This window comes from Cyanistes caeruleus, chromosome Z (assembly GCF_971803275.1).
Source record: "Cyanistes caeruleus chromosome Z, bCyaCae1.hap1.1, whole genome shotgun sequence".
Classification (NCBI taxonomy): domain Eukaryota; kingdom Metazoa; phylum Chordata; class Aves; order Passeriformes; family Paridae; genus Cyanistes; species Cyanistes caeruleus.
Window position 1 is genome coordinate 7917518 of NC_141732.1, and position 26975 is coordinate 7944492.

Consider the following 26975-nt stretch of genomic DNA (forward strand, 5'->3'; position numbering starts at 1 on the left):
TTTGTGGCACCAGAGTCAGGTAAACCAAAACCATCATCTGAGCTGTTTCCTGTGTCAGACAATTGTACAGCAATCGCAGACAGTCTCCTAGCTTCCTCTAAGCTGGAAACAGTGACCTGTCCTGTAAATGCAGCCTGAGGCATTTGACCAAGCTGTCTGACCTCCCCCTCTCCATTAGCGTAACAAGAACTGGCCGGCACCGCTGGAACACCAGAAAAAGTCTGAAAACTCCTTGTGTCACCAGCAACAACTTCCCCCTGTGATAAACAGGCCAGGAGACCAGCTCCTTTTAAAAAGGCCTTTATTAAGCAGGACAGCTCTCGGGTGCGGGCCCGAGGGGTCGCGCACACCGCCACTGCTCCCACTGGACACCGCAGAAGAGGAGGATCCGTGCAGCTTTGTCACTAGGGCAGAGCTGAGCCTTCCTTCCTCACAGGAGTCCCCGGGAAGACTCGTTCTTTAGGGCTCGTAGTCTAGGCTGTCATCCCAGTCAAGTCTCCTCGAGGTTATGTTGGCCTCTGGAAAGAAGCCAGGGGACTCCTCTGGGTCTTCCTTGTTAGATGGTGCTGGTTCTATTCCTTCCCTTTTGCGTGGCTCGTTGTTTTGGGGTCTTTTCCAGTCTGGGTGCATCCCATAAGTCTCTGGTCTCTCTCGTTTGCATAAAAGTCAGTATGTCATCTTCCTCCGCAGGACGGTACAGCAACTTGGGAAAGGGATACAATGTTGCCATGTGGGAGTCTAGGAGCAGTGGGGGCAGTGCCTGGCTGAACACAGAACAAGAAACACAGGGTACAGCAACTTGGGAGAGGGGGCAGGGCCTGGCTGAACAAGGAACAAGAAATATGGGGTACAGCAATTTGCGACAGGGGTACAAGGGTAAGTAAACCTGGGACAGGGGTACAAGGTAAGTAAGGAGTTTACAAACAGCAACTGTAACATATTATTCTTAACACCCCCACCACCCGCCCTTTGAGGCGCTGTTACATACTGGTTAAAAGAGGGAAGGCAGGGTGAGATAAACGGGTTAGGTTTTACCTTGGATGAAACATTCCCGAAGGAGACGGGGAGGGGAGAGGGGAGGTGCAGGGGAAAAAGGAGCAGGAGCTCTCTGTGTGGAGGGATCCGAGCCAGGCGGAGCAGCGATAGGGCTTGGGAAGCTGGATTGAGACTCAGGGGGTTTCAGGGACAGAGGAGAGGAGTGGAGGAAACGGGGAGGGGGGGTTCACTGAAGGCTTTGAATCAGCCAGAGGGACGGCAGGCGCAGGGTCTCTTGAGTACAAACCAGGAGGGAACACAAGCAGCGGGGCGGGTTGGCGATTCCTGACGCAGATTCACTGACGCAGTTTGAGAGCCGGGAGCCGGCAGGTCTGGCACGGCTGGACGGCCGCTCTGGGACATCACAGGGGCGGAATTCGTGTTTGAGAGCTCACTCTGGTTCTTTGTATGGCAGTCCTGTGGAGTCTACTGATCTCTCACAGAACGGAACCAGGGACAAAGAACCCAGAACAAAGCAGGGACTGAAGTTATCCACAGACAGGGAAGGGCAGAACATCAGAACTGAGGACCAATGGGTTGAGGGCACAGGACTGATGCAGAGGTGGAGCCGAGGGATAACAGCCAACCAGGGTCTTGGTGGAGTGACAGGGAATGGGAACCAACAGGGAAAACAAAAGCAGGGAACATCCTAGAACTGGAGTGGATTCCTGGGATGACATAACTCTTTGCTGGGGACAAGGAATGACATAAGTAGAATGCTGTAACTGGGGTACATAAAACACCAGAGGGGACTGTTATAAATGAAATTAGATTTCAACAACTAGGTCCCTTGAGTTAACAGCAGTTTAATTAAAAATCAATACAATTTAGTAAATTGAATAGTAATTTAGTATAAAAGAATACAGTTTAGTAAATAAATACAAGTTAGCCAAAAAATGCAATTTATATATACAATTTGCCAGTAATTAAGTATGATTAAAGCATAAGCAAAACCGACCGGGGTATGGAGGGGGCTTCTTATCCTGCTTCACGTACAAAACAAAGCATTTCAAGCTAAACTTACATACTGTATGCTTATACATATTCATTAATGTATCCCAAAAGTTTCCTCCTATTTCCCATTTTTCTGACTTTATTTCATTATTCTTCACGGTTCATGCCTCATTTGCTGTTAGGGAGTCTCCAGTCTTCTTTTGGGGGTCTTTGGACAAAGGCTTACACTCATCTTCGCTGTCCTCTGCATGGCCTCACAGGTTTGCACATGTGTACTGAGTGTTGTGTTGGGTAGGTCTACTGATTAGTCTTACATTTAATGATTTTTACGCCCTATGCCTGAAGTCGTTCTAATTTTGTCCATCTTGAGGCCATTTTCATCTTGGGACATCACTTACCTTCCAAACTACATCTTGTACCTCAATTTTAACATGTAACATCTGTGGAGGGGTACATCTGCCTTGTACACTGATTCTTTTGATTGCTTCTAATAACAACTTTCCAAATAGTTATAATTTAGTCAGCATGAATCAATTCCATTTATTACAAGACTACAGGAGAACATTCTGTAAGCAGAGGTCGCATCCCAGAGCATCTTACTAACAACTTCCCCCACCAGCTCCTGGGGTGCAACAGGAAACAGCTGGAACAGGTTTCATTTGGACTTTTCCTACCTGCTCAATAGAAATTGCCAAATTTAAAGTCACCAAGCAGGGTCCAATCCCCACGGCCAGCTCAGGGTTAGAAAGGAGGCATTACTTTATTTCTGCTCTGGATGTGTGGGGAATCCCTTCCCTAACTTGTGCACACGTAGCAATCTCACCTACTAGTTTGTATCCATGGAACTAAGACATATTCAATACTTTGCTGAAACTCACAGGCTAAACACTGCCCCAAATTAATGGACATATTTAAATCACTTCTCAGAATTTATTGACATGAGAGCAGGGCTGTCCTGAGGCTCTCTGGTAGAGAGCCAAGACCCAACCGGGGTTGCAAAGCAAATTTATTCTATTACTTGCAGTAGCACATAGTACATGCCAACCCCTGGATTCCCAAAAACGCGCTGAGCAGGAGAAGGAGGTGAAGCATGGTGCCCGGTGGGAGGGGCAGGTAGGCAGTGCACTTTCAGGACATCCCTTGCATCAAAACAGTCTGCATCTCATCCTTCTCACTCCTCCAAGCCAGAACCAGGCCTTATATCTCCTGCTCAGGAGTGGAATTTTCCCAGTGACAGCATCACCTCCCACATGGCCGGCACGTGAGATGAGACCATGATGGCTCAGAATACCGACTCCATGCCAACAATGCCTCCATTATGAACTGTTCCTCTTTCAAAAGTTAACTGCCCACCCATTGACCAATACATTGTTTCTCTGGCAAGGGTCAAGTTCCCACCCATTAAACTATATAGTTTCCTTGATATTTCTGAAAGAGATAGAAGGAGGAGAATCTTCCAAATGAGTTGATGTTTCAGAAAACTTTATTTATTTGCAATCCTACTCTACAATCCTACACAACATCCTACACTACAGCCCTCCTACTTAGTAATCCTACTCTATAATCCTAGTCTACCATCCTACACTACATCCTACACTACAATCCTACTACCTGACAATCCTACTCTATAATCCTACTCAACAATCCTACTACCTGAAAATCCTACTTTACAAAACTACTCGTCAATCCTACACTACAGTTCTACTCTACACTAGTTATGAAGACAGTGTCTTCTGTCACACTTCTTCTTCTTCTTCTTCAATGAAATGACGAGTGGTGACAGGGAGGATGTTGGCTTGGCTGATGTTACAAATGGATGCTGTCCAAAGGAAAAAAAACAAAAAAAAGCATTAAACCATGACTTTCCAAGCTCAGAGCTTCACCGGCTCACTCAGGATTCCTCTGCTTCCTAGAAAGACCCAGAAAGGGGGCAGATAAGACCATCTGCACCTCCATCTTCATGTGCAGTACCTTGCCATCACAGGCAAACCTGGCCCAGAGTCCCACTCATCCGTTAATTCTGGTTTCTAAATTGATGGGACTTTTTCCACGTCACTGCTCTAGAAATGGTGCTTTCTGTCCCTGAGGTTTCTACCTTTCAGGAAACTCCAAAGCCTCACATAGGTTCCTCTCTTTGAAAAACAGGCACTGTGCTAATTTCCACAGGCAGACCGAGCAGTGTCTACCTTTCCATGCCCTGCTCCTCCAGTACTGGATGGCACCTTCCTTCCCAGCAGGGACAGCCAAGTGGCACTGGGTCCTGCAGTTCCCTCTCTGCCACACAACCTGGCAGTAACCCTGGGGCAGTTGCTGTCTGCTTGACCGTGCCAGGCTGAGGATGGGGCAGGGACAAGTCCCACTCAGCTGTCCCTGTTTGCACGGCAGAAACCTCTAAGAGAGGGGCAGGGGGCACAAACCAGGGCCCCTTGGAGGTTCACAGTGAGCCCTCGACAGCCCCTCCTTCCCACAGCCAAATCTCTGACCACTCAGCCAGGACTGGTTTCCTTGGCTTCCTCCACCACCATTACACACCTCTGTAATCTGGATTGCTCTACATCAATTCTTTTGTCATTAGATAAAACTGAACACCCCACCAAATTACAGAGCAGGGCAACAGAAACAGAGCGCAGAGCACCTCTCCTCTGAGGACAGGCTGAGAGACCTGGAGTTATTCAGCCTGGAGAAGAATAGACCCCAGGGAAACTTCATTGCCACTTTCCAAATCTTCAAACTGGCTTCTGAGGGAGTGTGGGACATTTTTTTGAACAGGTCCAGTTACAACAGGATGTGGGCTAATATTTTTAAGATAAAGGGGACCGAGTCAGCACCCCTAAGGTCTAAGGAAGAACTTCACTCAGACCATGGTGCAACACTAGCACAGGTTGCCCCAAAATCTCGTAGGTGCCCTGTTCCTGGAACCATTCCAGGCAGGTGGGAGAGGGCTCTGAGCATCCTGATCGCTTTAAAGATCTCTCTGCTCATTGCAGGGCACTTGGATCAGGTGACCTTTACAGGTCCCTACAGGTGAGGAGGAGGAAGGCTCATCTGATGACCTGGATTGCAGTGGAGGAGGAGCCCATCCCTGGGTCACTGTTTCACCTGCAGCCCCTCGGCATTTTACCTGCAGGAGCTCCTTGGCAGACCAGCGCCGTGCCTCATCTGTCTGCAGGCAGCAGCACAGGAAATCACACAGGCATGGTGAGAATAGGTTGGGCTGCTGCAGCTTTGGTCTCCCTCCTGTGGCTATCCGTTGATGCTGGAAAAAAAGGAAACACAAGGCTCCACCTGTTTCTTTCCCATCTGTAACTGCTCTCCCAGAGCCCATTGTTAAAGCTCCACTCTGCACTGGCAGTTTCTGCCATAGCAGAAGGTAGAGGTGACTATACCAAGAAAAAACCTAATCCCAATGCAGCTTTTCCAACATCCAGCAGATCTTGCCTTGGCAGCTGATTACATCAACTGACTTGGTTATGGGAACTACGTCACCAAAAGCATGTTTCCTTCTCTGAGGATTCACACCAGCTTGACATATTTTGTCATATGATTATTTTGGAGACTTAGCTATACTAACTCTACTGCTTCCAAGGATTATTACATGAATAATCTCTGCAGTGCTTGTTGGTCCCTTAAGCACAGCTGCCAGAAAACAAAACTCATCAAGCTTTTGCCGCTGTTGTTCTCGAAAACAATGGTAATTGGAAGAAAAGAAAGGAAATCCACCAGGCATTCCTCAGGCAAGGAAACAAGCATTTGGAATCTCATATTCAACACAGACACATTAAGATGCCTGCACAAATGTATTAGGATGAAAATGCCAGTTTGGGCCCAAAGGGGCACACAGGGGCTGCCTGCAGCTCTGTGTCTCAGCAGTCTGCAGGTTTCTGCTTCTTTACGTGGCATCAGGAAACCTTCTCATGGTCAGCGCAGAAGAAGGAGAAGTGCCATCCCTATGGTAATCCTCTGCTCCTTTGGATACTCAAGTCAATGCATTCATGAAATGCCAATGCATTCCACAAAGTGCCAGGCAAGAAAAGGGAGGTTTTTGCAAGTTCTCCATGACACCAGGCTCTGCCATGGTCTCCATAAAAGCACCCATCCCAATGCTAACAGCTCTGTGCTGGTGGCACTGAAGTAGATGGTGACCAGAGAGACTTTGTTATCATGTGTTCTTCAATCCACAGGAAACCTCCCAATCCTAAAACAGCCAACACATTCCCCTTGAGTAAAAGTAATCCTTGCAGCTTTCTTTCCTTTTCCCACATCACCAGAGGTCACAAAGGAGGTTTTATTCTGTCCCTGTGGAGCTGAGCTCAGCCACACAACATGGTGGGGAGCTGGAGTCCTCACTGTCACTGGCACTGTGCAACCCAGGATGGCCCTGCTCCTGTGCTAAAGGAACAGCACCGGTGTCAACCACACACCTTGGATCCCAGCCCCAGGCACCTAACTACGAGTTCATCCTCTTGTTAGACTACCAAGAAAGAGCCAAGGGTGCTTTTTCTTTTTCTTTTTCTTTTTCTTTTTCTTTTTCTTTTTCTTTTTCTTTTTCTTTTTCTTTTTCTTTTTCTTTTTCTTTTTCTTTTTCTTTTTCTTTTTCTTTTTCTTTTTCTTTTTCTTTTCCTTTTCCTTTTTATTTTTATTTCTTCTTCTTCTTCTTTTTCTTCTTCTTTTTCTACTTCTATTTCTTTTCCTTTTCCTCTTTTCTTACTTTTTCTCTAAAACTGAAACTGGGAAGATTCAACCTCCATTTTGAAAGATATTCATCACACATCTTACTGTTCCACTGAAATATTCTTTTCCTTCAGAGACAAAGCTCCAACAGTGTTCAAAAAGCAAAGGAGAAATGTCAGGAATGGCTGAAGGACAAAATGGCACGTTTCTGAACTGGGTACCTGCCACTTCTCTTCTGATGCAACCAAACCTACAGCAGATGCTGATGTGCTGCAGGGACATTTTTAGAAGGGGACCTTGGTGGAAGTGGTGCCAGCAGATGGCAATGGCATTTTGTCCAATTGCACACAGGACATGGGACAGGTGAGAAAGTCGGCAGTATCAGAGAGTATTTTCTCCTTACCAAGACAGGAATTTCATTCCAGGAAGGAACTTCTCGTTCCACCATTTCGATGCCCACAATTCCAAAAGACCATATGTCCATTTTGGGGCCATATGGTTGCCCTGTCATGACTTCAGGCACCCTGCACCCAGAAGTGCCGGCCACTGAGCACTGTCTCCTGTGCTCAGGGGTGAGCTGAGCAGAAAGGCCAAAGTCAGCTGTGGAGAAAACAACACACCATGAAAGGCAGCTCCAATTAGGAAACCAAGCAAAAGAATTGCCCACTCCCAGTCTCAGAATGTGTTGTTGAATCTCCTGGGCGACTTTCCATTCTCCATTTCCTTGGAGCCTTAGCCAAGGAAGTATGGTATTGGCCACCTCCCAAAAAAAACAGGGTTTTAAACACTGCTCACAGCAGTGGCCTTTATTCCCCTGGAGGTTCAGATTGTTGCTCCCTCCCTCTGGCAGGGACACACATACACAGACCAATGCCACTCTTGACTGCTTGTGCTTCCTTATCATACCTCTCTGCACATTTGCAACTGATCCCTCAGCCCACATCAGGGCCCCTCCACTACCAGCAGCACCATTTTGGGGGAGCTGGCAGTCAGTGAAAGCAGCCCCACACCCCACATCCCTGGAAGGCTGAACCTGACCAAGAATACACTGACCCAGCTTGACAGAGCCGTCCGTTCTGAGAAGGATGTTGCAGCTCTTCACATCTCGATGGATCACATGGTTCGAATGAAGAAAATCCAGTCCTTGTAGGCACTGAGAGAGAAATAGAAACAAGGGGGCAAAAATGAGTGATGTGATTTCATCACACAAGCAAGGAAACAGCTGTAAAAATTCCCTTTGCAGGGGAATGGGGAATAATGGCAGAACACAGTGCCACTGAGAGGAAGAGCCTGCTGCTGCAACAGGAGCAGAGCAGGACCTTTGTCAGGAAAGGCATGGCAGCTTTTGCAACAGCACCAGCAACTGCTGTTGTAGACTGTCCCCTGCAAACCAGGCAGAGTCACTGCAGCTGCAGTGGATGTCCTCTCCCCATCCAGAGGACAAAGGAAGGCTCTCCAAGACAGAAAAAGTCCCTCCCTTTGGTGTGAAGCGGATCACTTTTGGGTGGCAGGCTGCATGACAAAGGATTTATTGCTGGCCTCAGCAGAGACTTGGAAGTATCACATCAGTCACCTGCCAGAAGCAAAGAGCATTTTGGCTGCACTACTATCCTTTCCAGCTGAGGACTGTGAGAAATGAGTCACTTTCTTCTCTGTTATTCATTTCAAATCCTGACAACCAGCACCTTTGCTTTTACAGGCAGGGAATGCAGTGCAGAAAGGCTCAAGATAAATGTTTAGAGAGGCAAAGTGGAGAACAGCAAATCCAAATACAAGCAACAGAGCTAGAATACAACAGCAGGAGATAAGAATACAAGAAGTGAGTACAATGAGTGTAGGGGCACTGGCAGACAGTTCACTTGAGGTGCTCTTGCTTGCCCACAGCGTACCAGCAACACAGAAACAAAGCCTGGCACATGAAATCACTCCCATTCAGAGTCCTAGTTCCACAGACAATCCTGCCCAAACCCTTGGAAGTATAGATGGGATCACTGACCTCCCGACTGATGGCTGCCATCTCATCTTCAGACAAGTGGGTCTGGCTGATAACATCACTCAGAGTGCCTCCGTCCATGTACTCCATCACCAGCCACAATTGCTCATCCACAAGGTAGCTGAAAGAAGGAAACAAGTACATGGAGACACACATGCATGGCTACTTTGGTTTCTTGGTTGATTCTTGTTTCTAGGTGTCTTTGTGACAAGGACAGAATAACAGGAATAGCCATCCCCTCTAGGCTGTGCAGTGTTTGCAATCTGTCTCAAGAATAAAGATGCAAACTGCAAAAAGGAGATGTCTTTAGGTGGCCAGCAAGTGAAAAATGCAACTTAGTAACAGATAGGAAATCCTGTCACGTTCATGGTTCTCGAAACAAGCACCTAGTCTTTCTGGCATGGACAGCAATGGAAAAAAGGGGAGCCAATTCAAGGGAAATCCTTGTTTGTTTATCTGCATGTAAGAAATCATTTGAAAAAAATCAAGCCCCAAAAGAATTTGGTGAGTACATGAACTTACAGGCTATTGATTTAGTAAGATATGACTGATCCAGGTTTTTGAGCAATTCTCAAACTACATGTGCCAGAGAAGATTCATGCAGACAAGATGCACTCTCTAACGATACATTGGAGATGCGCAATGTCAGGAAAATAAATTCCCAAACACCAGAGGTTTATGGCCAAAAATTTTGAATAAAGGGAGGGGACGTGGGACATTCCCCTGGGATCTCTCAAATTTTTGGAGGGCACAGCCTCCTTTTCATCCTCATTTGCCAGCCACATGTCCCTTCTCTCTTTCCCTATTGGCTGAGGTACTTGAGCGGTACACACTTCCTGGAATGCCTAATACCTAAGATTCCCCTCCAATGTATAACACCCCACGTAATTCTTAACTCTTGTGGAATTTATGGTGTTTCCCCATGTCCTCTCAGCAATAATAATTTACCAGTAATTAACAGCTCAATTTTCTGCCAGTGTCCAAAGCGGGTTTTTGCCTTGCATGTCTGCAGTATGTAAACAAACATTCATGGGCAAAAAGCGCAACAACTCACCTGTCTAAACAGGTAACCACATTGGGATTCCTATTCTTCTTCAGGACCATGAGTTCATTGACTCTTAGTCCCTTCTTCCTCAGTCCTTGGAGATTTATTTTCTTTATGGCCACCTAAAATGACATTGAAAATCAGTAACTTAAGAAGCTGGTGGCACAAGACCACAACGCACACGGCGCGAGTGATTTTGCAGTGACACAGCCGAGCTGTGCCAAAGTGCCTTTGGTTAGACATTGGAGTAATTAGGAACTGACATTCCAACAGCCCAATTCTCTGCTCCCTTGGGGGCCAGTGACAGGACACATGGCCACTGACATTTTGCCTTGCCCACTTGGCAACAAAGATGTCCCAACTATCACCCACAAAACTCCTACCACACTCTTTTCTGCTCAGTCTGGGATTCAGAAGAAACACTCCATCCCTTAGTTCTCAGTGGATACATCATGTGCTATGGGCAGGGCTTGGGGCTTTTAGGAGCACCTTGCAGATCTCTCCCTGCATGTGGCTCCCAAGTGCAGCACTGCAGGTGGCTAAGCAGCTACCAGTAACATTCAGATATATTTGCTGGCAGTCAGAAATGAGGATTCAGGACTCTGAATTGTAGCCTCAAAGAGCAGTGAGATGCCTTAAGGCATCACCTCTGTTTCAGCAATTGAGAGCGAGTGGGCCCCTTGCCTTCCTACTGGCACCTGAAAAGGACAAAGACTGTCCCAAGTGCAATTTGCAGGCTGGCACCGGTCTGTGCTTCTTGTGCCTTTTCAGCACAGCTCTACCCAAAATTCCAGCCACAGCTCCCATCAGTGGGGAAACGCCTCGAGAGCAGCAGAGTCTGTGAGTGCTGTTGACATTTACCTCTCCTCCTGTGGCAGTGTCGAGTGCTCTACAAACCTCCCCAAAAGTCCTAGAAACAAAACAGCAGCAAAGAAAGGAGAAGACACTTAGATCTTGGACTGAAAGCCAAACACATAGGATTTCCTATGCAAGTGTCTAAAAGCTGCAGGATGCAGGAGGGGTCTACCAGAAGGCAGATGATGCATTTTCCCCTCAAGTGCATGGGCACCGGGCCAGTTCCTGAAGTGTTGGGCTTTCCTGCCTCAGCTCAAAAAGACATCTTATTCCTTCATCTCAGGTATCAGTTTCTAAGCTGTGCAGTTCTAATCCTGAGCATGGAGTATTTCCTTTAGCAAACTCTGGGAAAGAAATGCTCCTGAGAACTGTTATCTGACAGCTCTCATTGGCGGTAGCTTCTTCTCCTTTTATTAGTGTGGATGTATGATTTGGAGATATGCAAAAACGCTAAAGAAATTACCACAGAGCTGTCCCACATTTGAGAGACACGGCTGTCTTCTTCCACGTCCTTCTCCTGCTGCAGGCAAGACCATGGCAGCATGGAGATATCTTTGACAATGCTTTCTGACCACACTTGCCAATTTGAGCCAGCACTGAGAGAGATGGGACAATCTATCCCCGGTGTCTGAACATGTTTGCAGCTTGTCTGTCTTCATACTTGATAGATATTCCACCAGTGAAACCACCTGGCCCATGGTTTTGGAGAAGTAACTGGGGTTGGACTCACCCACTGCCAATATTTTCCAGTTCAGTATACTTCGTCCTGGGATTTTCTATGTTCACCATTTTTCCTGAGGGAAACAAAATGCAAGATGCTCACTTTAAAGCAGAGATCCCAGCTTCCAGGAGATACAAAAGGCAGCCCCAGTGCCTGGGGCTCTGAACCCTTTGTGGCTGGGTAACAGCAACAGCAACCACACAGACAGCTCTGCAGCACAGACAGACGGGCAGCACAGAGACTCATTCTCTACAGCAGTTCCTGTGGGGAGTCCAAAATGTCCCTGTGACATCAAACTGTGGAGGATCATTTGGTACAGCTTTGCTGGCACGTGCACACAATACACTGTCCCTTGGATAAGAAATACACAAGACATACTCAGTAGCTCCAGGGAGTCATCCTTGCTCTTGTGTTGCTGAGCAGCAGCTGTATCAGTGCTGGGCATGAACAATCTGCCTGGGCTCCGCTTCTCAGGTTGGGGAACAAATGCCTCTTTACAGAGGCTGCAGGAGCCTCCTGCAGCACCTTCAGTGACAGAGGCTGTGTAGATCTGAGACAAGAAATGGGTTTGTGTCAGAAAGCTGGCTGTCAGAGATTACCCTGAGATCCCATGTCAAGTGCTAGCCCTCAGCAAGATGCTGTCAGCCATATACAGAGCTCTTAAGATAGATTCTTGGATGTCAACTTCTCAGACTGCATGGGTCAAAACCAAAGGTTGATTTTACTTGAGTTCATGGCCAGATTCATTTTAAATTTTTGTGGATTTTCTTCATTCTGCAACAATGACCGTTCCACTTCCTCACAAGTATTCCCTTCCCCATCCAAGGGCTACAGACACACTTGTAATTCCTTGTTCAACTGTTTTACATCCTCCCGCTGAGTCCACTTTCCTGCACCTTCTTTGACACATGCTGAACCCTCACCTTCTCTGATTTTGGCCGTTCTTGTGCCTCACATCCACCTCGGGACTCTTCATCTCCACTCATTTGTTGGAAGCCTTCGCAACCTGGCTCGTGAGATGTCAACACTTCCACCTCAAGTCAAACAGAACAAAACAGTCTGAGACTACAGCTTGGCCCTGTCAGCCAAGAGTCATTGACTGTGAGGAAAGGGACAGAGCAGGTTTATAAGGGATACAGACAGCTGGTTTCAATCCCCCCTCTGGGTCACCATGTTCTCCTGTAAAAACATCTCAAGAAACAAGGCCAGCAGGAACAGGCCAGCAGGAATCAATTAGGATGACTGCTGGCCAAAAGGCCAAAGGATTAGTCCCATTGCTCAGGGCAACATTTGAGAGTCAGCACACCAGGAAATGCCCTTCAGAGTGGCTGTGATAGACACTACAGCAGGATGGCACTCAGAAGCATCCCACTACCCCTCTATGCTCTGCAGTGGAAAAGTGAGAAGGGCAGAAAACACCAGACTGGTGACTGCAGTGTCTATTGCTGTTTCACTCACTTGCTTCTGTAGAGTCTGAGGGAGGGGACTAAATTTCTCTCTGATAGTTTGCATTTCTTCCTCCATCAACTTCTCCCTTGCGTTGAACTTAGCTTTGGTTTCATGCAGCCGGGCTTGCAGCTTTTCCTTGATGTCTTGTAAAAAGCAAGAGAGTGGAAGTTTTGTGAATGGAGTGGCTGCCACTCTTTCACTTTCCTGGTCTTGTTGATTGCCCTTCTGCTGATGAACTCTCGTCTTGTCTTGGATGGTTCTTGTGTCTTCTTCGTGCTTCCTCTTCACTACCACAATGTTATCCTGAGCTTCAGGCAACTCTGCTCGTGGCTCTGCCTTGATGCACTGTACACGAAAATGGAGAACAAGTGACTTGGCGCTTCCATCAGTCTGAGCTTTTTCCTCTTTTACCCTCAAAATCACACTCATTTAGTCACTTTTTCTGCTTCCCCCCCATCTCTGCTTCCACTGTAACCCTCCTGTCCCAGTACTGATCTCTGCAGATTACAAGGCTCTGTGTTTTCAGTGCCTCGGGGACTCCTGGCCTCCTCAGTCCTTCTGGCTTGTTCTCTGCCCATGCGGAGACACAGATTCCAAAGTGACACTGGCAGTACTATCAGGGTCCAGCTGGGTCTGAATCCCCAACAGACTCTTGGGCAGCTGACAGGAAATGTGTGCCATTTCTCAAGGGTCTGCTGAGGGCCTCCCTCCCCTTCTGCTCTGTCCTCTTTGTCTTTCTGTAGTCACTCACACTCAGCCCTGTCCCACAGCTGCATCCTGGCCCTGCAGGTGGCTTCCTGTGTGATTTCATCCCTTCCTGTGGGAGCTCACCCCTTGTGAGAGACACTTGTGGAGTTCATGTTCTCTTCAGACCTGCACCACCATTCCTGCCTTTCTGACATCTACACTCTTGTTAGAAATCCTGCTTGTTCAGGAGATAAGGATGTGTGCAATTTGATCCTCTGATGGAGGTCAGAGAGCCCCTATGGCCACCTGAGTATATGGAAGAGGACCAAGGTGTTTATCCTCCCTCTTTTGTCAGCTGAGAATTCTGAGCTGCACTAACAGAGATCCTCCAAAGGCCCCATCAACAAATGAATTGACACACTCCTAGGGATGCCAATGAAGGAAACCATGTGTCATGTAATGCATGTAAGACCAGAGTCACCAAAAACCACCTACAACATGGAAGAGTTACACCTCATTAGGAAAGGCAAAAATTTAAAGAATAAATTGGGGATTCAGTGCAGAAGAGACTAGTGCAGGAAAAAAGCTCTGAGGGGAAAAAAAAAAAAGAGGTTTACAGGGAGAAAAATCGCTGCCTACTCAAGACAGAGAGATCGATAGATCGACAGATCGATCGATAGGTAGATAGATAGGTAGATAGGTAGATAGGTAGATAGGTAGATAGATAGATAGATAGATAGATAGATAGATAGATAGATAGATAGATAGATAGATAGATAGAAAATAGCTCTCAGATACAGAGATCTGATTATTACAGATAAACTGCCTTTACTATCTTTTTTGTCACTACACACATCAACACTTGGTAGCCAGTGCCCCCATCAGCAGCAATGCTGAACTTGCTCTCCTGTTGCTTCAATAAACCACACTCCTGGGGAGTCTGGAGCACACTGGTTCTTACGGAATGTGATCAGACCCAGAGTACTGCACTGGGAACTGCACTCTTTGTCCATCTGTGCTCAGACAAGTTCTTCTCTTGGACTCACCCACACTGATGGTGCCTAAAAGTGTCTGTAACCAGAAACAAAGCCCAGCCCGTCCCAGTTCCACTGATCTCTGAGGACCAGCTGGAGTGAAAGGACACTGATTATCTGCCCAGTTCCCAAACACAACACATACTGCTCCCATGCCAGTGGCTGGAATGAGAGCTGCCAAAGACACGAACACTGTTAATCAGAAAGTAAAGTGCAAGCGCCTACAATTGGCCAAGAACCAGAACAGCTCATTCTGCACCAAAATCACAGTCATAACTGAAGTGTTATGCTAAACTACTCCACAGTTCAGAGCTAAGAAGAGAAAAACTAAAATTATATCAGAAATTCATTTAATAATGGAAAAAAACCAAGAAATATTTAGAAAAAAAAATTCTAAGGGGAAGAAGAAAAAATAAAGAAGTCTTCACCTCGTAAAAAACAGCGAAGGAATACAAATAGGAAATAATTTCACTAGCTACAATATATCAAACACTTAGAAAGACTCAGGGCATGCTGAACGCCAGTCATCAGCCTCAAGTTCTGAAGACTATGCAACCTTAGTACCTCCATATAGGACCTCTCCTCCACAGCCTTCCCCAGTGCCCTTCTCCTTCTCTGGACACGCTCCAGCCCCTCAATGACTTTCTGATCACAGGGGCCCAGGACTGGACACAGCACTCCAGCTGCGGCCGCGGCGCTGCCCAGCACAGGAGGACGCTCACTGGCCTGCTCCTGCCGCCCCACTATTGCTCACACATGGCCAGCATGCCCCAGGCCTTCTAGGCCGCCTGGGCCCAAGCTGGCTCACGTTCAGCTGCTGTTCAGCGGCTCCCCTGGGTGCTTTGGGCCCAGGCAGCCGCCCGGGCACCACGTTACACATTTGACTTCAAAGACAGCATCCGGAATTTGGAGACGCCTTTCCTGTTCTTAGCAACGCAAGACAGCACAAAAAGACTTGCAGAGTCACCCCAGAGCTGAGGCTTCAAAGCAGCTTTCTAAGCTGCAGTCATCACCACAAAATGGATCCACACAAGCTTGCTGCTTCTGCTTGTAGCCTCAGAGGAAGTCTTCAGAACCACGCAGTTTGTTTCCTTGGCCACATCAAACAAGAATCGCCTCCCCCAGGTTCATGGACCAGACAATCAGCGCCCAGCAGCAACTTAACAGAGGCCAAAAACAGATGGGCCAAGCGACTCTGTAAAAATGAAGAATTACTCCACACAACTGCAGAACACTTCCACTGGCCGTACACAGGGTTCCAAAAAGGGAAAGCAAATCAACCAGACCTGCTGAGGCCCAGAACTCCCACCTGTGCCCTTGGCCATGGCATTGGAGAAGCCAAGAGACACAGCTGCACTGAGCCAAGCAGCCACATGCTCGCCCGCACATGAGCACCAGCGCTTTGGTGCCTCAGCACGACAGCTCAAAGCCCAATTCCCAGCTGTCTTGTGCTGGAGGGAATGGCTAGGTGCTGCCAGGACTCCAGCCCTCAGCACCCTCAGCCTCCAACAGCAAGCGCTGGCTGGCCAGAAACTTGCAGCTCTGCCCCGCACTAAAGACAGCTCCACCCAGAACTGGCACTTACTGTCTGGGATGGCTCCACCTCTTCGGTGAGCACAGCTCCACTCTTCTGCTCCTCTTGCCCAGTTTCCCCCTCTTTGGCTCCCTCTCCAGGTGCAGAGGGAGCCAGGGCTGAAACTGCTCTTGCTTCTGGGCTCTGTGCAAAGAGACAAGCACAAGGGACAGGCCGTTACTTATCACTTCCAACTTTCCTGCTTTTCACATCTACAGCCAACCTGCTCTACTCAGGAGAAACCATCAGCTTGCACAGCAAAGGGATTCTAAGTCACTCCCGTTAAATGAAAAAAAGGGCTAATTCAAGCCTACTGCATATGGCTCTGAATTCCATATTCCTCCTTGGCTACTAGCAGCAAGCAACATTCCCTGGAGAAAACAAGGCTTGTAGTTCTCTAAAGCCCTGACACAGAAAAGGAGGAAATAGCGCACAATGCCTTTGCAGTTCCTACTGGAGGCCTGCAAAGCTAAAAGTGTATGGGAATCTCATCCAGTGCTGGAAAAGTGCAGCAAAGCCTGTGCAGAAGTAACTTTCTTTGCTGGAGCAAGGGAATAAGGAACCGGCCTTCTCCCCCTAGCAAAACAAGCAACCAACAGATGAAAGAAAGTGTCACCTGCTCCAGTGTCTAATGTACTTGGAAGCAGGGAGGGATCTTTGCCAGGGAAACGGCCCTTGTGGTGAGCACTGCCACGTAGGGATTGCTGGAAGTCTGCCTGATGCTCCCTCATCAGCCTGCCTGTCTGACACCAGCCTAAAGCTCCCTCCGCACCGCCTCACTGGACTTGTCCTTCTAGTGGTTGACATCTGCTAATTTTACTTTTCTGGCTAATGTACTAAAGAATGACGTTGCTTTTAGCACACGCTACAATCACCAGGGAGCTTACTCCGTTCTTTTTTTTTCTTTTTTCTTTTTTTTTTTGGGTGGGGGCGGGAGTTATGCATTAGGAGTAGGTTAAAACAGGTTGAAAACTTAGCCAGAAAAAATAAACTTGATTATCAGGATTGCAAGTATAAGAAACCACAAGAAAACTACTAGATACTTTTCCACCCCCTACCCAGCTTTTTCTTCTCCTAACTGACTACGCAGACACAAAACTTGGGATGGTAAAGCAGAACTAACTATACACTAGTCTTATATGAGTTTTTGTAGGGTGAGGACGGGGGGGAGTTGGTTACGGTAGGGAGACTTGTTTAGAGAAAAGCAGGTTCTTGGTGTTTTTTCATTATCAGGAATTGCAGGAGCCCTGGAAAAATGTTGCTATCCTCATATCCTTCGCATTTTCACAGCTTTCTTACAAGAGTGTTTATGGGCTAGGAACTCATGGGGTATTATTTTATGGATGAGTTGTTTAAAGGCAGAGGTTTTTCTTAGCTGGTTTTCGCAATCATCTCTGGAAACAGAGCCTTTTTTCTTCTCTCCCTGGGCGCAAAGGATTTGCATCCCTCTCATCTCTTTCTCTCTGTAAAGTTTTGATGGGGTTACAGCTTCTTTAACATTTGCTTGGCTTTATTAAGGGATATTTTGGTTCAGATTTACAGTCTCAGTACTTCATTCTCCCCCCCGCTACTCTCATGAATTAAAGGAGATATTTTAGTATATTATTGTTTATTTCTATGGTACTACTGAAAGAATATTTTAGTCCTATTTGCCATTTTCTCATCCCTCTTTGATTTCAGCTTTGACTCATTCTTTCATTGACTTCAAGGTTTTTAGGTTGCTTTTCCCCATGTTGTCACTGTCCTTTTCTCTCCCTGCAGAGAAGAACAAGGTCTGGAGGTCTCATCTGCCTATCTGACAGGGTTCCATTTTTTATCTAGTGGCCGCAGCAGGCATGGTGCTGGATGTCAGGCCACTCGGGGCACCTCTCTGCCCTGGCAGGGGAAGTAGGCTCGGCCTGGAGCTGTCAAGCGCCACGCAGGACTCAGCGTCGGCAAGATGTCAGCAGCCGTGGCCAGGCCCAGCCTGGGGCCAGGCTCCTGCCGCCTCCATTCCTCGCCCAGGAGCCGCTGGCGTCCGGCCCGGCCTCCCCCAGGCCGCCCAGGCCGTGGGCGAGCAGGGCCGGCCTCACCACACCTCTGCTACCTCCTGGGTCCGGAAGCAAAAGGGTCAGTTCCCAGGCTCGTGCATTGTACACTGGTGCATTCCCAGGGGCAGATTGAATTTTTCAGTGCTGTTGTAAAATGTTGTCACTTCTCACAACTTGATCACTATTGGCTTCTTTTAGGCACTGATGAAGTGTCCAGCACCTTCTCACAAAGAAATCACTTTTCCCCTGTGTTCCTTATGTCTTTCCCCAAATAACTATTAAAATCAAACTACCACAGTCATCCACAGCCTTCCCCAGTGCCCTTCTCCTTCTCTGGACACGCTCCAGCCCCTCAATGACTTTCTGATCACAGGGGCCCAGGACTGGACACAGCACTCCAGCTGCGGCCGCGGTGCTGCCCAGCACAGGGGGACGCTCACTGCCCTGCTCCTGCCGCCCCACTATTGCTCACACATGGCCAGCATGCCCCAGGCCTTCTTGGCCACCTGGGCCCAAGCTGGCTCACGTTCAGCTGCTGTTCAGCGGCTCCCCTGGGTGCTTTGGGCCCAGGCAGCCTCCCGGGCACCACGTTACACATTTGACTTCAAAGACAGCATCCGGAATTTGGAGACGCCTTTCCTGTTCTTAGCAACGCAAGACAGCACAAAAAGACTTGCAGAGTCACCCCAGAGCTGAGGCTTCAAAGCAGCTTTCAAAGCTGCAGTCATCACCACAAAATGGATCCACACAAGCTTGCTGCTTCTGCTTTTAGCCTCAGAGGAAGTCTTCAGAACCACGCAGTTTGTTTCCTTGGCCACATCAAACAAGGATCGCCTCCCCCAGGTTCATGGACCAGACAATCAGCGCCCAGCAGCAACTTAACAGAGGCCAAAAACAGATGGGCCAAGCGACTCTGTAAAAATGAAGAATTACTCCACACAACTGCAGAACACTTCCACTGGCCATACACAGGGTTCCAAAAAGGGAAAGCAAATCAACCAGACCTGCTGAGGCCCAGAACTCCCACCTGTGCCCTTGGCCATGGCATTGGAGAAGCCAAGAGACACAGCTGCACTGAGCCAAGCAGCCACATGCTCGCCCGCACACGAGCACCAGCGCTTTGGTGCCTCAGCACGACAGCTCAAAGCCCAATTCCCAGCTGTCTTGTGCTGGAGGGAATGGCTAGGTGCTGCCAGGACTCCAGCCCTCAGCACCCTCAGCCTCCAACAGCAAGCGCTGGCTGGCCAGAAACTTGCAGCTCTGCCCCGCACTAAAGACAGCTCCACCCAGAACTGGCACTTACTGTCTGGGATGGCTCCACCTCTTCGGTGAGCACAGCTCCACTCTTCTGCTCCTCTTGCCCAGTTTCCCCCTCTTTGGCTCCCTCTCCAGGTGCAGAGGGAGCCAGGGCTGAAACTGCTCTTGCTTCTGGGCTCTGTGCAAAGAGACAAGCACAAGGGACAGGCCGTTACTTATCACTTCCAACTTTCCTGCTTTTCACATCTACAGCCAACCTGCTCTACTCAGGAGAAACCATCAGCTTGCACAGCAAAGGGATTCTAAGTCACTCCCGTTAAATGAAAAAAGGGCTAATTCAAGCCTACTGCATATGGCTCTGAATTCCATATTCCTCCTTGGCTACTAGCAGCAAGCAACATTCCCTGGGCAAAACAAGGCTTGTAGTTCTCTAAAGCCCTGACATAGAAGAGGAGGAAATAGTGCACAATGCCTTTGCAGTTCCTACTGGACATCTGCAAAGCTAAAAGTGTAAGGGAATCTCATCCAGTGCTGGAAAAGTGCAGCAAAGCCTGTGCAGAAGTAACTTTCTTTGCTGGAGCAAGGGAATAAGGAACCGGCCTTCTCCCCCTAGCAAAACAAGCAACCAACAGATGAAAGAAAGTGTCACCTGCTCCAGTGTCTAATGTACTTGGAAGCAGGGAGGGATCTTTGCCAGGGAAACGGCCCTTGTGGTGAGCACTGCCACGTAGGGATTGCTGGAAGTCTGCCTGATGCTCCCTCATCAGCCTGCCTGTCTGACACCAGCCTAAAGCTCCCTCCGCACCGCCTCACTGGACTTGTCCTTCTAGTGGTTGACATCTGCTAATTTTACTTTTCTGGCTAATCTACTAAAGAATGACGTTGCTTTTAGCACATGCTACAATCACCAGGGAGCTTACTCCGTTCTTTTTTTTTCTTTTTTCTTTTTTTTTTTGGGTGGGGGCGGGAGTTATGCATTAGGAGTAGGTTAAAACAGGTTGAAAACTTAGCCAGAAAAAATAAACTTGATTATCAGGATTGCAAGTATAAGAAACCACAAGAAAACTACTAGATACTTTTCCACCCCCTACCCAGCTTTTTCTTCTCCTAACTGACTACGCAGACACAAAACTTGGGATGGTAAAGCAGAACTAACTATACACTAGTCTTATATGAGTTTTTGTAGGGTGAGGACGGGGGGGAGTTGGTTACGGTAGGGAGACTTGTTTAGAGAAAAGCAGGTTCTTGGTGTTTTTTCATTATCAGGAATTGCAGGAGCCCTGGAAAAATGTTGCTATCCTCATATCCTTCGCATTTTCACAGCTTTCTTACAAGAGTGTTTATGGGCTAGGAACTCATGGGGTATTATTTTATGGATGAGTTGTTTAAAGGCAGAGGTTTTTCTTAGCTGGTTTTCGCAATCATCTCTGGAAACAGAGCCTTTTTTCTTCTCTCCCTGGGCGCAAAGGATTTGCATCCCTCTCATCTCTTTCTCTCTGTAAAGTTTTGATGGGGTTACAGCTTCTTTAACATTTGCTTGGCTTTATTAATGGATATTTTGGTTCAGATTTACAGTCTCAGTACTTCATTCTCCCCCCCGCTACTCTCATGAATTAAAGGAGATATTTTAGTATATTATTGTTTATTTCTATGGTACTACTGAAAGAATATTTTAGTCCTATTTGCCATTTTCTCATCCCTCTTTGATTTCAGCTTTGACTCATTCTTTCATTGACTTCAAGGTTTTTAGGTTGCTTTTCCCCATGTTGTCACTGTCCTTTTCTCTCCCTGCAGAGAAGAACAAGGTCTGGAGGTCTCATCTGCCTATCTGACAGGGTTCCATTTTTTATCTAGTGGCCGCAGCAGGCATGGTGCTGGATGTCAGGCCACTCGGGGCACCTCTCTGCCCTGGCAGGGGAAGTAGGCTCGGCCTGGAGCTGTCAAGCGCCACGCAGGACTCAGCGTCGGCAAGATGTCAGCAGCCGTGGCCAGGCCCAGCCTGGGGCCAGGCTTCTGCCGCCTCCATTCCTCGCCCGGGAGCTGCTGGCGTCTGGCCCGGCCTCCCCCAGGCCGCCCAGGCCGTGGGCGAGCAGGGCCGGCCTCACCACACCTCTGCTACCTCCTGGGTCCGGAAGCAAAAGGGTCAGTTCCCAGGCTCGTGCATTGTACACTGGTGCATTCCCAGGGGCAGATTGAATTTTTCAGTGCTGTTGTAAAATGTTGTCACTTCTCACAACTTGATCACTATTGGCTTCTTTTAGGCACTGATGAAGTGTCCAGCACCTTCTCACAAAGAAATCACTTTTCCCCTGTGTTCCTTATGTCTTTCCCCAAATAACTATTAAAATCAAACTACCACAGTCATCCACAGCCTTCCCCAGTGCCCTTCTCCTTCTCTGGACACGCTCCAGCCCCTCAATGACTTTCTGATCACAGGGGCCCAGGACTGGACACAGCAATCCAGCTGCGGCCGCGGTGCTGCCCAGTACAGGGGGACGCTCACTGCCCTGCTCCTGCCGCCCCACTATTGCTCACACATGGCCAGCATGCCCCAGGCCTTCTTGGCCACCTGGGCCCAAGCTGGCTCACGTTCAGCTGCTGTTCAGCGGCTCCCCTGGGTGCTTTGGGCCCAGGCAGCCTCCCGGGCACCACGTTACACATTTGACTTCAAAGACAGCATCCGGAATTTGGAGACGCCTTTCCTGTTCTTAGCAACGCAAGACAGCACAAAAAGACTTGCAGAGTCACCCCAGAGCTGAGGCTTCAAAGCAGCTTTCAAAGCTGCAGTCATCACCACAAAATGGATCCACACAAGCTTGCTGCTTCTGCTTTTAGCCTCAGAGGAAGGCTTCAGAACCACGCAGTTTGTTTCCTTGGCCACATCAAACAAGGATCGCCTCCCCCAGGTTCATGGACCAGACAATCAGCGCCCAGCAGCAACTTAACAGAGGCCAAAAACAGATGGGCCAAGCGACTCTGTAAAAATGAAGAATTACTCCACACAACTGCAGAACACTTCCACTGGCCATACACAGGGTTCCAAAAAGGGAAAGCAAATCAACCAGACCTGCTGAGGCCCAGAACTCCCACCTGTGCCCTTGGCCATGGCATTGGAGAAGCCAAGAGACACAGCTGCACTGAGCCAAGCAGCCACATGCTCGCCCGCACATGAGCACCAGCGCTTTGGTGCCTCAGCACGACAGCTCAAAGCCCAATTCCCAGCTGTCTTGTGCTGGAGGGAATGGCTAGGTGCTGCCAGGACTCCAGCCCTCAGCACCCTCAGCCTCCAACAGCAAGCGCTGGCTGGCCAGAAACTTGCAGCTCTGCCCCGCACTAAAGACAGCTCCACCCAGAACTGGCACTTACTGTCTGGGATGGCTCCACCTCTTCGGTGAGCACAGCTCCACTCTTCTGCTCCTCTTGCCCAGTTTCCCCCTCTTTGGCTCCCTCTCCAGGTGCAGAGGGAGCCAGGGCTGAAACTGCTCTTGCTTCTGGGCTCTGTGCAAAGAGACAAGCACAAGGGACAGGCCGTTACTTATCACTTCCAACTTTCCTGCTTTTCACATCTACAGCCAACCTGCTCTACTCAGGAGAAACCATCAGCTTGCACAGCAAAGGGATTCTAAGTCACTCCCGTTAAATGAAAAAAGGGCTAATTCAAGCCTACTGCATATGGCTCTGAATTCCATATTCCTCCTTGGCTACTAGCAGCAAGCAACATTCCCTGGGCAAAACAAGGCTTGTAGTTCTCTAAAGCCCTGACATAGAAAAGGAGGAAATAGTGCACAATGCCTTTGCAGTTCCTACTGGACATCTGCAAAGCTAAAAGTGTAAGGGAATCTCATCCAGTGCTGGAAAAGTGCAGCAAAGCCTGTGCAGAAGTAACTTTCTTTGCTGGAGCAAGGGAATAAGGAACCGGCCTTCTCCCCCTAGCAAAACAAGCAACCAACAGATGAAAGAAAGTGTCACCTGCTCCAGTGTCTAATGTACTTGGAAGCAGGGAGGGATCTTTGCCAGGGAAACGGCCCTTGTGGTGAGCACTGCCACGTAGGGATTGCTGGAAGTCTGCCTGATGCTCCCTCATCAGCCTGCCTGTCTGACACCAGCCTAAAGCTCCCTCCGCACCGCCTCACTGGACTTGTCCTTCTAGTGGTTGACATCTGCTAATTTTACTTTTCTGGCTAATCTACTAAAGAATGACGTTGCTTTTAGCACACGCTACAATCACCAGGGAGCTTACTCCGTTCTTTTTTTTTCTTTTTTCTTTTTTTTTTTTGCGTGGGGGCGGGAGTTATGCATTAGGAGTAGGTTAAAACAGGTTGAAAACTTAGCCAGAAAAAATAAACTTGATTATCAGGATTGCAAGTATAAGAAACCACAAGAAAACTACTAGATACTTTTCCACCCCCTACCCAGCTTTTTCTTCTCCTAACTGACTACGCAGACACAAAACTTGGGATGGTAAAGCAGAACTAACTATACACTAGTCTTATATGAGTTTTTGTAGGGTGAGGACGGGGGGGAGTTGGTTACGGTAGGGAGACTTGTTTAGAGAAAAGCAGGTTCTTGGTGTTTTTTCATTATCAGGAATTGCAGGAGCCCTGGAAAAATGTTGCTATCCTCATATCCTTCGCATTTTCACAGCTTTCTTACAAGAGTGTTTATGGGCTAGGAACTCATGGGGTATTATTTTATGGATGAGTTGTTTAAAGGCAGAGGTTTTTCTTAGCTGGTTTTCGCAATCATCTCTGGAAACAGAGCCTTTTTTCTTCTCTCCCTGGGCGCAAAGGATTTGCATCCCTCTCATCTCTTTCTCTCTGTAAAGTTTTGATGGGGTTACAGCTTCTTTAACATTTGCTTGGCTTTATTAAGGGATATTTTGGTTCAGATTTACAGTCTCAGTACTTCATTCTCCCCCCCGCTACTCTCATGAATTAAAGGAGATATTTTAGTATATTATTGTTTATTTCTATGGTACTACTGAAAGAATATTTTAGTCCTATTTGCCATTTTCTCATCCCTCTTTGATTTCAGCTTTGACTCATTCTTTCATTGACTTCAAGGTTTTTAGGTTGCTTTTCCCCATGTTGTCACTGTCCTTTTCTCTCCCTGCAGAGAAGAACAAGGTCTGGAGGTCTCATCTGCCTATCTGACAGGGTTCCATTTTTTATCTAGTGGCCGCAGCAGGCATGGTGCTGGATGTCAGGCCACTCGGGGCACCTCTCTGCCCTGGCAGGGGAAGTAGGCTCGACCTGGAGCTGTCAAGCGCCACGCAGGACTCAGCGTCGGCAAGATGTCAGCAGCCGTGGCCAGGCCCAGCCTGGGGCCAGGCTTCTGCCGCCTCCATTCCTCGCCCGGGAGCTGCTGGCGTCCGGCCCGGCCTCCCCCAGGCCGCCCAGGCCGTGGGCGAGCAGGGCCGGCCTCACCACACCTCTGCTACCTCCTGGGTCCGGAAGCAAAAGGGTCAGTTCCCAGGCTCGTGCATTGTACACTGGTGCATTCCCAGGGGCAGATTGAGTTTTTCAGTGCTGTTGTAAAATGTTGTCACTTCTCACAACTTGATCACTATTGGCTTCTTTTAGGCACTGATGAAGTGTCCAGCACCTTCTCACAAAGAAATCACTTTTCCCCTGTGTTCCTTATGTCTTTCCCCAAATAACTATTAAAATCAAACTACCACAGTCATCCACAGCCTTCCCCAGTGCCCTTCTCCTTCTCTGGACACGCTCCAGCCCCTCAATGACTTTCTGATCACAGGGGCCCAGGACTGGACACAGCACTCCAGCTGCGGCCGCGGCGCTGCCCAGCACAGGGGGACGCTCACTGCCCTGCTCCTGCCGCCCCACTATTGCTCACACATGGCCAGCATGCCCCAGGCCTTCTTGGCCACCTGGGCCCAAGCTGGCTCACGTTCAGCTGCTGTTCAGCGGCTCCCCTGGGTGCTTTGGGCCCAGGCAGCCGCCCGGGCACCACGTTACACATTTGACTTCAAAGACAGCATCCGGAATTTGGAGACGCCTTTCCTGTTCTTAGCAACCCAAGACAGCACAAAAAGACTTGCAGCGTCACCCCAGAGCTGAGGCTTCAAAGCAGCTTTCAAAGCTGCAGTCATCACCACAAAATGGATCCACACAAGCTTGCTGCTTCTGCTTTTAGCCTCAGAGGAAGTCTTCAGAACCACACAGTTTGTTTCCTTGGCCACATCAAACAAGGATCGCCTCCCCCAGGTTCATGGACCAGACAATCAGCGCCCAGCAGCAACTTAACAGAGGCCAAAAACAGATGGGCCAAGCGACTGTGTAAAAATGAAGAATTACTCCACACAACTGCAGAACACTTCCACTGGCCATACACAGGGTTCCAAAAAGGGAAAGCAAATCAACCAGACCTGCTGAGGCCCAGAACTCCCACCTGTGCCCTTGGCCATGGCATTGGAGAAGCCAAGAGACACAGCTGCACTGAGCCAAGCAGCCACATGCTCGCCCGCACATGAGCACCAGCGCTTTGGTGCCTCAGCACGACAGCTCAAAGCCCAATTCCCAGCTGTCTTGTGCTGGAGGGAATGGCTAGGTGCTGCCAGGACTCCAGCCCTCAGCACCCTCAGCCTCCAACAGCAAGCGCTGGCTGGCCAGAAACTTGCAGCTCTGCCCCGCACTAAAGACAGCTCCACCCAGAACTGGCACTTACTGTCTGGGATGGCTCCACCTCTTCGGTGAGCACAGCTCCACTCTTCTGCTCCTCTTGCCCAGTTTCCCCCTCTTTGGCTCCCTCTCCAGGTGCAGAGGGAGCCAGGGCTGAAACTGCTCTTGCTTCTGGGCTCTGTGCAAAGAGACAAGCACAAGGGACAGGCCGTTACTTATCACTTCCAACTTTCCTGCTTTTCACATCTACAGCCAACCTGCTCTACTCAGGAGAAATCATCAGCTTGCACAGCAAAGGGATTCTAAGTCACTCCCGTTAAATGAAAAAAGGGCTAATTCAAGCCTACTGCATATGGCTCTGAATTCCATATTCCTCCTTGGCTACTAGCAGCAAGCAACATTCCCTGGGCAAAACAAGGCTTGTAGTTCTCTAAAGCCCTGACATAGAAAAGGAGGAAATAGTGCACAATGCCTTTGCAGTTCCTACTGGACATCTGCAAAGCTAAAAGTGTAAGGGAATCTCATCCAGTGCTGGAAAAGTGCAGCAAAGCCTGTGCAGAAGTAACTTTCTTTGCTGGAGCAAGGGAATAAGGAACCGGCCTTCTCCCCCTAGCAAAACAAGCAACCAACAGATGAAAGAAAGTGTCACCTGCTCCAGTGTCTAATGTACTTGGAAGCAGGGAGGGATCTTTGCCAGGGAAACGGCCCTTGTGGTGAGCACTGCCACGTAGGGATTGCTGGAAGTCTGCCTGATGCTCCCTCATCAGCCTGCCTGTCTGACACCAGCCTAAAGCTCCCTCCGCACCGCCTCACTGGACTTGTCCTTCTAGTGGTTGACATCTGCTAATTTTACTTTTCTGGCTAATCTACTAAAGAATGACGTTGCTTTTAGCACACGCTACAATCACCAGGGAGCTTACTCCGTTCTTTTTTTTCTTTTTTCTTTTTTTTTTTGCGTGGGGGCGGGAGTTATGCATTAGGAGTAGGTTAAAACAGGTTGAAAACTTAGCCAGAAAAAATAAACTTGATT

The 26975-nt window shown here is 48.5% G+C and overlaps 1 protein-coding gene across 3 annotated transcripts in view; it reads right to left on the reverse strand.

Annotated features, from left to right (window-relative positions):
* Positions 1 to 3454: 3454 nt before the first annotated feature.
* The window catches only part of LOC111924466 (uncharacterized), a 50978-nt gene continuing 27457 nt past the window's right edge, over positions 3455 to 26975 (reverse strand). For all 3 annotated transcript variants that reach the window (XM_086867862.1, XM_086867864.1, XM_086867863.1), the window contains 15 exons: positions 25992 to 26123; positions 22671 to 22802; positions 19351 to 19482; positions 16030 to 16161; positions 12733 to 13068; positions 12198 to 12308; positions 11653 to 11824; positions 11284 to 11347; positions 10560 to 10608; positions 9708 to 9820; positions 8657 to 8774; positions 7714 to 7813; positions 7064 to 7260; positions 5111 to 5245; positions 3455 to 3808 (listed from right to left, as the gene is read on the reverse strand). In XM_086867862.1, coding sequence (XP_086723988.1) covers positions 3701 to 3808; positions 5111 to 5245; positions 7064 to 7260; positions 7714 to 7813; positions 8657 to 8774; positions 9708 to 9820; positions 10560 to 10608; positions 11284 to 11347; positions 11653 to 11824; positions 12198 to 12308; positions 12733 to 13068; positions 16030 to 16161; positions 19351 to 19482; positions 22671 to 22802; positions 25992 to 26123 — 2031 coding nt within the window. In that variant the 3' untranslated portion in view covers positions 3455 to 3700. The remainder of the gene's footprint in view (positions 3809 to 5110; positions 5246 to 7063; positions 7261 to 7713; positions 7814 to 8656; positions 8775 to 9707; positions 9821 to 10559; positions 10609 to 11283; positions 11348 to 11652; positions 11825 to 12197; positions 12309 to 12732; positions 13069 to 16029; positions 16162 to 19350; positions 19483 to 22670; positions 22803 to 25991; positions 26124 to 26975) is intronic.